Source organism: Haemorhous mexicanus, chromosome 13 (assembly GCF_027477595.1).
Source record: "Haemorhous mexicanus isolate bHaeMex1 chromosome 13, bHaeMex1.pri, whole genome shotgun sequence".
Classification (NCBI taxonomy): domain Eukaryota; kingdom Metazoa; phylum Chordata; class Aves; order Passeriformes; family Fringillidae; genus Haemorhous; species Haemorhous mexicanus.
This window is the reverse complement of record NC_082353.1, coordinates 10,867,890-10,880,324: the sequence shown is the minus strand read 5'-3', so window position 1 is coordinate 10,880,324 and position 12,435 is coordinate 10,867,890. Positions and strand designations below refer to the sequence as shown.

The window sequence follows — 12,435 nt, the reverse complement described above, 5'->3', positions numbered from 1 at the left end:
TAAATCACCATCTCACACAAAGGAATAGCCAAGTATTTGTAAGAAAATAAAACCCCATTCCACTAAAGTAGTAGAAAACCATGAACTTCCCAGGCAATCCAATTTAGAGTTTAATACAGAAAGCTTTACTCTACAGGCAAAATCCTACTAAAACTGAACAGAAAAGTAACAACATCCTCATGGCCAAAAGTGTACAGGAACATTTCTGCTGTGCAGTTCCCATAGGAGTCTTGTCTCTACAAGCTAAGAGGAAATGGGATAAGTTACTACTTTGCTTTTTCACTTTATTTCACTTGTAATTGAAATCTCCTGAGAGCAGCTGACAAGGCACTGAGATGATAGGACTGAAATTGAGCCTCAGTCTTTAAATCTGGTATTCCAAACACCACAGCATAGGCTCACAGCAGTAGCAGGCTGCAGTCTCAGCCTGTGACTGCCTCCTCAGCTCTGCTTTAAGAAGTCAGCACCAGAGGCAGAACAAAATTCAGCAAGACCAATGGCTAAAAATATGTCCGTGCTATGGTTGGTATCCAGAGCTGATGCTCCCCATCTCTTACAGTTACTCAAAAAGGAGGGAACAGGAAATACTGAACTCTTCCATATTTATCCTCTCAACACAGGATGTACAGGCACTGCCTTCATCATGTGTTACAAAAATCTCAATCTTTGAATGCCTACTGGCCCATGAGAAAGAATTAAATAACACAGACATCTTGTTCATCATTTGAACTCCAAATCTAATCAGACTGTTCACAGATCACAATAGATGCATGATTGCAATGAACATCTCCTAGCAGAGCACACAAGGTGTACATCTGCAGTGCATGCTGATTGGCTTCCAAACACCAGCAAGAGTCTAAGTTGCCAACATGACAAAATTGTTGACAGAGAATCCACTGGCACCAATTATTCACGTTCTGCCAATAATGGTGGGGGGGAGTTTTCTTCATGAAATATATACAGATACACCAGGAAGAAATTGGGGAAAAAAAAAATCTAAAACCTGCTACAGCACATTCCAAGAGTGTGTCAGCCTGTGGGAGATGCTGCTCTGTTTAATACATTCAGTAGCAATGGTGCTTGGCATTGTTAGGCTAGAGTGTCACTGCCAGAGAGTCTCATAAATGGTCAGACTTGAAAAGTTCCTTAACATCTATGAAAGATAATAAAATATATAGCAAAATAAAATATCAGTCAAGTTTAGAAACAGTACAACCTAGGGTAGATGAATTTAAATAAAGAAATACTTTGTGAAGAAAGAAATATAACCTTACATTTTTACATTTAGAACTGAGAGGAAGATACAATCCTACACACCTGTCTGGACAGTGTAAAGGAGAAAATTCAAACACAAAGATGGTAGATGGGGTTCTGTTAGATGTAACAATGGAAAGAGAAGAGAGACTGTTTTCTCTCACAGGTTTGAAGGCTCAGTTTCAAGGAGGAAAGCTTGAGTAGCAAACCAGAGGCAGCTTACCAGCCTTTCATTCAGCAGAAATGGATAACTGGACAGCTCAGGTACAGCCCATGGGATTCTGGTGAAAGTTTGTGCTCTACATCTGACTTTAAAACACAGCTTCTCAGTACCTCATTTTCCTCTAAAAAAGAAAAAATACTACTATCTTGATTTCACAGCAGGCCTCTAAGAGTAAGGCATGGATGGAATGGTAGCTGGGCACCCTAAGCATTTAAAATACAATGAAATGGCATTTGTGTGAACATGCAAGTGTGAGTTGCCAACAGAACACTGCAAAAGCATGAGTCCTGAAAGCTGCCACAGGCACATCTCCAGCACTCACACAATGAGTGGGCAGAGGAGAGTTTCAGCTCAGCTCCATATGGAATGAAGATCAAGACCAGATGCAGCTGAAATGTGAATGGAGGAGCCACACAGAGATGTAGCATCACATAACTGGGATTACATGGGGCAGCTCCAATGTTCCTGGCTCCCCTGCTACATCCTATTGGTAGTGATTTATAGACAAATATATTAACTGGCCCTTGAGATAAAACATTCCAGATTCTAAACATCCCAGTCTTTAGGAAGGAATAAAGGAAGCAGTTGCAGAGCTACAGTCAGAGATTCAGTTTATAACAATGAATATATAATTGCACTATTTGTACCAAATGCAAAAAATAAATCATGAAATACCAGCTTTCTCCATGTGGTGTTTCATTGAACAGGCATCTAGATAAGTGCATATTTGCTGTTAATAAACTTTTTGTGCTTTTCTCTGCACCAGTATTGCAAGGACTGGAAACTATGAAGTTCAGAGCTCTAAGCATATGGAATTTTCCAGGTCACATGTTAAACCAAGTGCAGGACTGCGCTGGGCAGAGAACACTGAGAGGAAAAAAAAAACCCTGAATTCTAACCATATGCTTTGAAATGAAACAATATGCTCATTCTGTTACAGCTGAAAACTTTTCTAACTGCTTTATGGTTAGCAGTAATAAAAAGGGAAAGTAATCTTGAGGCAGAATTTACTGTCAAGTAGCAAGTAATTACAGCAGAGTAATGAGAATACCCAATGCATGCATGGCAAGCATGGTGCAATACAATATTGATTGAGTTATACCATTTCCATCATTATATTTATTAGTGTGCTTATACAAGGATAAAAAACTGACAGGAATTAAAATAAGTGGGGCTTGGGTCTTTCTTTTAAGTATTCCATGCTGACTTCCATCTTTGAGAGGATTATGACTTTTCCTTCTACCAGCTGAACTATGATCTGTAGAAGAGAAGTAGGACTATTCAAGACCTTAACATTCAATTCCACACTCAGAAAAGAAAAAATCCCACACAGAAAATAGGGTAAGGCCAGTGCCTGAAACACTCCTTGGAAAGGCATCCACAGCTGCACTGTATCAGCCCCATGCACGACCCAAAATTCACTGCAGAGGCAGCCCCCTTTGCCACTGACAGAGCTGGAAGGGCTCTGCTGGACACGTCCCTTCAAAAAACCACCTTGTTCCTCTGCTTATCTGATTACAGCCATTGCCTTGAAATAGTCAGAATTTGTCCAGGTTAGAAATTATCATTAGTTTCTAGCAATCTAAGACAGTCCACAAAATCAATTCATTGTACTCAAATACAAACTCGCTCTTCCTGCTAAGCTGTGCTCTTATTGGGGAGGTGATTTAGGTTGCTTTTGACAATCATAAATGCAAACAAGAAAACAATAACAAAAAGAGAATGAGAGAGAGTAAAATCCTTTCAACTCTCAGGTTCTGTGCTTGGTGTGGCATCTGGGATTATTTCTGTAATACAATATTGGGACTTTGCTGTTGCCACGTTGTTCATACCACGACTGTAGATTCCCCCCATATTCTGCAGTCAGATTTTGCATTGGCTTTTCACAACAGAATCCTAGAGTCACTTTGGTTTAGATGTTTCTCTTTACATGAGTACTAATTTATGAAATTATATTCAGCAGTATTTGGAATGTCATTTTAAACTTAATGGAAACATCTACAAACAAAAGTCAGAATTTGTTTTCATGGAATAAAACCCATAAGTGTCTTAACAGTATGGGCTCAGGTTATGACAGCAATGTCCCAAATTACTTGAGAACTAACTTTCACTCCAGAGGTTGAAGGTTTTTGTGTCTAAACTGACCATAGCAATGTGTGCATTCTGGGGTCAGAAAGCTTGAGGTCTTTTGTCTCTTCAGGCTCAACCTGATTTGAAGGCAGGGAAGCAACCTTAGAACATAAAATGGCCTTCATTTTTAGTATTGTAGCATTGCAAAAGATAAGCCATCCCTGGAAAGAATTTAACAGAGCCCTTCGAGTTAAAAGAAATATGCTTTTTCTTAAATTTCATGCTCTATGTTAAGAAAAAGTCTTCACACTTGTCAAGAGTGTCAAGCTTGATCTGATGCAATAGATAATTTTCTACATGCAGCCTGAAAGCAGCATCCAAACATGGCTTTTCCCAGCAACAAGGGTGTGTGGTTTCGGGTAGAGAATTCCAGACTAAAGCTGTGGTCTACAGCTACAGGCATAAACATCTGGCTGGAGCCTGGGGTATGCTGCAGGTAAGTGTTGAAGGCCCCAGGCAGCTTTTAGGATGTGACATACCCATGGATCCATTAGATCTCTAAGGCCTGTTTTAGGACGGTGTTTGGCTCCCAGTCAGAAAAGTACTTTTATCTACTGCTTTCCTGAGACTTTGGTGCTAGAATTTCAGTCACATTTGGTCTATAGCAGCAAGAAAAAGTTGAAACGAATAAAAGCAAAGGGTAAGATCTGACTGACCTCAGAGCTGAACAAGTGACCTCAACCCCCGAATTAAGGGATGGCTCATGACTGTAGTAGCTTGTATGACAGAAGCAAGCCTGCAGAACCTAACTTATCGAACTTTTCACTTCAAAACAATCTAGTGACATGACCATTTACCAGATATTGCACTGTGTCCCTTGGAAAAACATATAATCAGGAAGCAACAGAATTCAGCCTTTCATTATTCTTCTGGGCACTAATGCCCAACAAGAACTGGCACTTCCCCATTGGCTTCCTCTCTAATTTTTGAGGACACATCGTAAAGGAGACAGAACCAGGGAAAACAGACAAGGCGACTGAAGCTCAAGGGAGATGCCCACGAGAAGGGCCATGGAAAAGACAGACGGGAGATGCGATGGCAATGTCCAGGACCGTCATTTCGGTATTTTTGCGCTCTGCAGCGCTGCCTCGAGAGCTGCCCCGGGCCGCGCAGCCCAACTCGTGTCCGACGCGGGGCAGCAGCCGCTCCTCGGCCGCGCCCCCGCTGCCTCCGCCCTCGGCGCGCCCGCCCGGCCCCGCTCCGCCCGCAGCCAATGGCACTCGGCGGGCTGGCTGCATGCGGCGGCGCCGACCCAGCGCCGGCTGCGAGCGCAGGGCCAGGAGCGGGCTGCGCTCCGCCGCTCCGGGCACTGCTCCTGCCAGCGGCGGCCCCAGCTGCCCCCCGGCCCCCCGGGTGCCTGCAGCATGGACTCGGACTCGGCGGAGCTCAGCGAAGGCGAGCTGGTCTCGCCCGCAGGTAAGCGCCGGCTGCGCGGCGGACGGGCGCCGGGTCCGGGTCCCTTCCCGTCCGCTGCTCTCGGGTCCCCGGTGCCGAGAGGCGGCTCCGGCAGCGCTGCCAGGCTGAGGGCACAGGGCAGCGCCATCCCCGCTGCCGCGGCCCCGGCGGAGCCGAGCACCGCCCCCGGTCCGGCCGTCGCTGCCGCGGCTCTCGGGCACGGACCCGCGGGCCCCGCTCCGCTGTGCCCCGGCTGCGGGAGAGCTGCCCCAGGGGCTGTGATGTGACAGCTGATTAAATAGCAGTGCCGGCGCTAGCTGATGCTCTATACCCAGAGGCTGCAAAGTTTTCGGGGGTTTTTTTCGCGGCTATTCCGCTGTTGCTCCGGGACCCCCGCGCCCGGCGCGCCTACAGAAGGGGGGACGGCCCCGTCCGGAGCCGAGCCCCCGGGCTGCCGGGCTTTTGTTTTCAAGTCTTAACTTGTCACAGGAACCATGCTGTCTGGTTGCTGCAACCCACATAGTTCTTGGATGAGACAGAAGGAAAAAAAATTAAAAACCTCTCCTGCCCTTTCCAAACCTTCACGTTCTCGTGTCTTACGCGAAACAAATGATGGTTAACGCGCAGTAGGCAAAGGCCATCCCGCACACATGGTGACAACGGGGACAACAAACTCGTGTGAAACACACAGAGGTAGGTTCGCTCTGCCAGCGCTGCACGTGGCCCAGAGATGCGCTGTCACCTCCCGGCCACACCTCTGGGTGCCGAGCCCTGGGTCAGTGGCAGTGCCACTCTGCCCACAGCAGAATGGGCAGCAGGGTGTCACACACACAGACAGCACCGGGCCGCAGGGGTGTCTCACACAGACAGACAGCACCGGGCTGCAGGGGTGTCACACACACAGACAGCACCGGGCTGCAGGGGTGTCACACACACAGACAGCACCGGGCTGCAGGGGTGTCACACACACACACAGACAGACAGCACCGGGCCGCAGGGGTGTCACACAGACAGACAGACAGCACCGGGCTGCAGGGGTATCACACACACGGCTGGCACCTGACAGATGCTGGGCTGTCACTGACACCAGGTGCAGAAGGAACCTGTTTGACCGCCAGCTTCCCACAGTGAGAGTCATCGACATCCTTCTCTGAAGCCATTTAACTAGCATCAGATGCAAGTGCAATTGGAATGATGCCTGAAATAGTGCCAGTGATCATCATAAATCCAAATAGAAAGTTGCCGTGTTATGCTATTAGATCTTTGAGAAAAATCCCCATAACCAGCCCAGTTTGGATGTGTACTTCATGCCAGCTAACACCGTCCTGCATCCCCAAAAAGAAGGATTTGAACACCAATGTTCAAACTACAAAGGCAGAAAAGCATATTTTTTGAAATAGTTCACCTGTCCTATTAATACAGCAGTGATAAACAACAGTAGCAAGTCAAAAGATAAACGTGCTTTCTAGTCTCCCAGCAGAACATTTCATAGCATAATCTGAAATCTAATTCAGTTTTAAATATAGGGGGTATTTACTCCTGATATCTTGCTTTGTATTTTCTTACTTGAGATCTAGAGAATTAAAGCAAGACCAGCAACAGGTCACAAAGCTCCTTTTATTCACAGAGCTCAGTTAGGCTGAGCTTACTTGCAAAGACCACCAACAGCTATAATTTTTCATCAAGACAAATCTTCCCAGCCATGCATGAAGAGCAAGTTACAAACATTACTTTATAGACAAATTAATATAATAGGGCTCCTGCCAACAATTTACTCCTGTTCTGAATAGGAATGTCTTCTAAATAAATTTAAAATAACTCTGCTCAGAGATTGCCATAAGTGGTTTTCATGTCATCACTTGCTAGCTGCCAAGAGTTGATGTTCATCAGTCTCCTTTCCTCTTTTCTATTCCTTCTTTGTTCTATTTAAGAGAAGAAAAATCTGGTATATTGGCCATACATGGCAGATGCCTATGCAGGAGAATAAAACTGGAATATAGAGAGAAAACTTGGATGTTTTGTCTTACCCAGCTGCAATTTTTTTCCTGCACTAAAGAATTACAAGCTCTTTGTATCCCCCATCGTCTTCCAAAAAACAGATATTTTTTCTAGATTTCCTTGGGTATTCTTTCTGTTCCCTGCCATATGTGTAGTGCAGCCTCTCTCAGTACGTGGGTGTTCAGTCAGGCTGTCAGTCACTGCTGCAGGCACAGCAGCTGAGGGGCTCAGTGTGGGGTTCAGCCACCCCCTTGCTCGGGGAGGTGCCCACCCCACAGCTCAGAGGGCAAGCACAGTGTCTTGGAGGAAAATTTAGGATGAAGTCCTGGTGGTGGTTTGATTTTGGACACTGATTTTAGTGCAGCTCGAATTTTGCACTGAAACCGACAGCAACCCCGGTGTTCAGCTTGCTCTCCTCATTACCAGTCCTCACACTTGCCCGGGCTTCATTTGGCACAGCTCAGCTCCCTGCAGGCACTGCCGAGCCTGGCCGACTGTCTGAGCCCCGGGGATGCAGTGTGCTTTATCTCCAGGGCTCCACCACGCTGATGCAACACAGATGTTTCGAGCACAGCCCGTTTCAGGGACTGCACTGCTCGTGCAGTGCTCTCCCAGCCTTGTGTTCTGTCCCAGTGAGCAGCACCCTTGCCATTCCTGGGCTCACAGGGGTGTGCAGGAGGCTACCTAGTGCTCCCCCCATCTGCCATACACATGTGGCTTCCAAGAACCAGCTGGAGTCTTGCTCCAAGACCCCAGCAGCCTCATTTGCTTTAATGGCCCTCTTCAAACTTGAGTCTCAAGGAGGCAGAAATATTTTTCTGTATTTATTCCGAACATACTGCCACAATAGCATCTTCACATTCCTTTGGTGCAAACAAAAGGCTCCTTATGTGTGAGCAGTGCAAGATGTCAGCTGTACTTTAAAGCAAACAAACAGAAAAACCACCACACCTCTAACAACATTCAGCTCCACAGCCTTGGCTCCCACGAGTCTCCCACGCCCATCTATTACTGCTCTGCACTTGAGGTGTCTAGAGGGTCAAAAAGCTTTGGTTTTCAAAAATGGTTACTCATGAGACAGACTCCTATTAAGAACATTAAATGGGTCTTCATGATTCTGAAAAAAATTATGTATTGTGGAGCAAAAGAAGAAAAGGTACATGCTCACTAGCTAATGAAATTTCTAGTTTTACTGTAGAGGTGACTAGTCACATTCTTTTTCTTGTCCTACAGAAGAGCTTTTAAGAGCTGAACAGGTAATCTTAAAATAGAACATTGTTCTCACTTTTTAATGTCCACCTATTGAGAGGTTGGGTTTCAAAAAAGCCCTTTTCAATAGAGTAATGGTCTCCTTTCCCTCAGCTCTTTCATAGTCATCCTGCCACATGAAAGAATGATCCTCCATGTCATCTTTCAGAGTAACATTTCAGAAATTCAGGTCATCACCAACAGAAATGATTTCACAGCAGGTTTAGAAATTCTGCATGTAGGAGAATAAAGGTGTGATACCTTCATTTGGTGTGCCTTGTCCGAGGTTCCCTGGCTGAAACAGGCAGGGATTTGGCCATGTAGCTTTTATGTGCACTGATTTAAGCCTTTATACAAGCCCCTAAGTCACAGCATGGATTTCCATGTTTGTTTTGATGGAGCTGTTGTGTTACAGGAGTAACATAAGATGACCAGAGGCTAAATTGCCTGTATGGCCTCTGAAACACAGATTATCCTCATGAAGTTTAACATTCTGTGGAGAGCAAACTGTTGCTGGTCCCTTCTCTGGCTTTCCTTCCACAGAAGTCAAAAGGTGTTTGACCTAGGAAAGAGCAGTTTGTACCCAAGCAAAACTCTAAATTGGTGGCAGGGGCTTTGGTTTTGGGGGTTTTTAAAGAATTGACAGTGTGAAGCCTACAGCTTTGTATAATGGCAAGGATGTGATGAAGGTGACCTTATCACCAGGCTTGAATCCATAAGGGCAGTGGGAGCCTGATGATTACTTCAGTACATCTTCAGCAGGGCCAAGATCTTACCCTGGAACTCTTAGCACAAAAAATGGTAATGCATTTAAAATCATATGATAAATTATCTGAGCTTTTGCCTGGGCAATAAATATATACTTAGTAAAAAACCCAATGGATTTAAACATTATTTACTGGTATAAAATGACCTGTACAGACATGAATAATTTTTCTAGAGCTGTACTATTATTTGATTTGCAATGCTTAGCTAGTAATTTTTTTCTGCAAATTATTTATCATGTCATGTGAACTGTCTGTAGTTCTGTGATGTTAATCTTTGAAGCCTGTTACATATTTTAATCACTGTTTTACAGAGTTAATGCCATTCAAGAGTTAATATATTCTTGTAAATACAAAATGAATTAGAAAGCGTCATGAAGACGTTTAATAATTATTATTTGAGGCATCAGTAACATGCTTATGTGATGTATAGTGCAAGAAAGCATTGTTTAACCTTTTGCAGTATCACACACACATTTGAAAAATACAGCCTTTGCCCCAAGAAATACTTGTATGAAGGAGGAGAGGTTTGGTTTACCAAAGCCTTGTTTTGATTCTACATAGAATGTTCCAAAGATAAACAATAATATTTATTAGACTTCAGACAAGCCAGAAGAAATAGTAGATAACATGTTCTAGGTATGAAAACAAGAAAAATATTTTAAAAGCAAAGAATTTTTATGAAGTTCTTTCTAACAACTATCTAATAAAGACTCTCCCTTTGCTTTCTGCTGGACAACAAAGGAAAACAAAGCTAATTAAAGGAGAGATGGACAGACAACAGACATGAGCTAACATGCCATGGGACCTCAGCACCAGACTGTTGCAGGGCTTCTGCATCACACTGCAAACTGAGACAGGTCCAGCTCTGTCTGCCAAGAGAGTGGGCAAGAGATGCTTTGGGGTGAGCAGGCAGCAGCAGCCAGGGCAAGGACGTGAGCCAAGAGCCTGGTTGGGTGAATTTTTTCTTTTAGTGCTCCCTCCAGGAATCACCTGGGCTGCTGATTTGCATACAGAGCCCTCATTAGCACAGCAGCTGCCAGTCAGGGAGTCTTGTCCAGCAGGGGAAGAAAAAAAAAAAGTAAAAATTTTATAGAGAAAAAATTCTAAGCACATTGTAAGGATAGTAAAGACCATGAATAATTCCATGTCTGTCAAACTGACACCTTGGACAAACAATAATTCACTTGAACAAGTCAATTTGATCAGGGTTCTGTTCTTAAAATCAAGTGGAAATATGAACTGCATGAGGCACTGGATGAAGCCCAAGCTCACCTGCCTGTGCAAGATCATGACCAAGCTGTTCCCCCACCTGAAATTTTGGTGCTGCTAGCAGTCAGTGAGCAGGAAGCCTCCACTCTTTCTATTATGTGGATATGGACTAGGAATTTATGATGGCATACTAAACTCATAAGTAGGAATATGGAGCAATTGCTGTCATGCAGCAATTATTGGCCATTCCTGTCTGCCTTGCCAAAGGTCTGGGATGAGACTCAGTTCTATTTCAAGTGATATTTTGGCAGTAAGGAGTGACCTGTACAAAGCAACCAGTGCACTGCCCCAAAAAACTCACACTTCCCCTTTGAAGAAATAAATCTCTTAGCCTTTCATCTCCTCTACAGCAGAGACTAAAAAGTCATGGTGGGAAGAGTATGTCACCTTGTTTAGCTGGTAACAGAGCAATCAAGCTATAAATCCCAGGTAAAAAGGACAACAGTGTGCCAGACACATGAGAGAGCTTTCCTGAAAACTCTGAGAAACCTTTGGTACTTGCATTCTACCCACAGCATCAGCCTTAGGGTGACAGGCCCTCCCAGGAAGGCAGGAGAACCCTGTAACTTTGAGACCTCACTGTTTTATCTGGTAAACTAAGCAGGACCTGGCTGTGAGCCCAAGCAGTGGTACACAATCCTCTAAACTGTTTATCTATTAATACTCTTCCTGGCACTGTTTCAGCCCATGCTAGATAGCCTCCCACTAAATGTCCTGGCATGAGACAGAGGATAACAGTGGCCAGTATGAATTAAACAACATTTGGAGTGTGGGAAAGAATTCAGCCTGTATCCAGATGGCAGCACAATGCATGGACAAAAGGGTCTGTGCTGCTGTATTTACAGGCAGAGACCCTGTGGGCAGAGCAGGCTGCAGAGGTTCTTCACTTGACTGTGGCCTCTGATGCCTGCTCAGGACTGTCCAGGCTGCTCAGGGACCCTGCTCAGGGCAGCTTCCCTGGGCTGAGAGCTGGGTTTGGAGCCTTGCCCAATTAAAAGTGTGTTACTTGCTGTTTGCCTGCAGAAATCTCTTTGCCAGTTACATTATGGGAGGTCATTTCATGGGCTGACAAGTGCAGCTGGAGGAGATTCACGGGAGGCTGAGACTTGCTGCAATAAGTACAACTTTATAGCCAAGCCTCCAACATCATCTCGAGAAGCCAAGCTGAGCTCAGACATGGGCTGGTAGCCAGTGAGTTTTTCTGCTCTTTAAGGCAGACATCTTTAACAAAATAGGCTGGGAAAGAGCAAGAGTCACTTGGATGTCTTTTCAGTGGTCACTAATCCCTCCTTGGTGCAGATGCTGGTTTATGTCAGGTTTGGGCAGCTGGCTCTGTTCAGCCCTTCTGCAGAGGAACAGACTGACCAGTCCCTCTGTCCAGGCACAGGTTTTGGCTGACATCTGTTGATATAACAACACAAATAGGGCAGGAGGGTTATGCCATCTATGAAACAAACACTTCACCATTCTCCTTCTTACTAGTGCTAGTTTAACATGAAAGGCAGTCTCCTGAAACACTAATAGTAAAAGTCAGCATAATGCCTCACTTATCACCATCCCATTCCTGGCATTAACTTTGTTTATCCAAGCAGTTTGTGTTGCAGGAAAAACTAAATTCTCCCTTTGAAGAAATGTATTAACACTATTATTGTGTTAGTGCTTCCTTTCCAAATAATTTTTCATTTACTTTTAGAGCCTATAGTTTACATGGTCAAATCACTGACAGATGCAGATCAAACAAATACAAGCTCCTTAGACTTTTCAAGTCAGGGGTATCTTTAGGTTTTTTTAATTAAGATAACCATCTTTCAGATTATTTTTTCAGCAAATGCTCTGTGCCATATAGTGTTATGCCAGATGAATATCTGGAGCTTTTGTTTACTTGCATTTAATTTTAGTTTTGTGGTTTTGTGCATCATTTCCCTCCAACTCCCAGAAGTGAGGAGGAAGTAGGCTAAAGGTATCAAGAATGACCTTCACATTCACTTCAAAGCAAGTTATAGTTGGTGCCTCACTATTTTTATACATTATTAATCATCTCCACCATTAGGAAGAATGCTTACTAGTAGATACAAAAGTAATCAGTGCAGTCATTATGATGCACAGCTACTGGATTAATTAGAAAGTGATAAAGAATTGGTGAGGAAAAAT

At 44.4% G+C, this 12,435-nt stretch overlaps 1 protein-coding gene across 1 annotated transcript in view; it reads left to right on the top strand.

The window, feature by feature from the left end:
• The first annotated feature begins 4,860 nt into the window (after window positions 1-4,860).
• The window catches only part of TNFAIP8L3 (TNF alpha induced protein 8 like 3), a 44,867-nt gene continuing 37,292 nt past the window's right edge, over window positions 4,861-12,435 (top strand). The window contains exon 1 of the mRNA XM_059858353.1: window positions 4,861-5,023. Coding sequence (XP_059714336.1) covers window positions 4,972-5,023 — 52 coding nt within the window. The 5' untranslated portion in view covers window positions 4,861-4,971. The remainder of the gene's footprint in view (window positions 5,024-12,435) is intronic.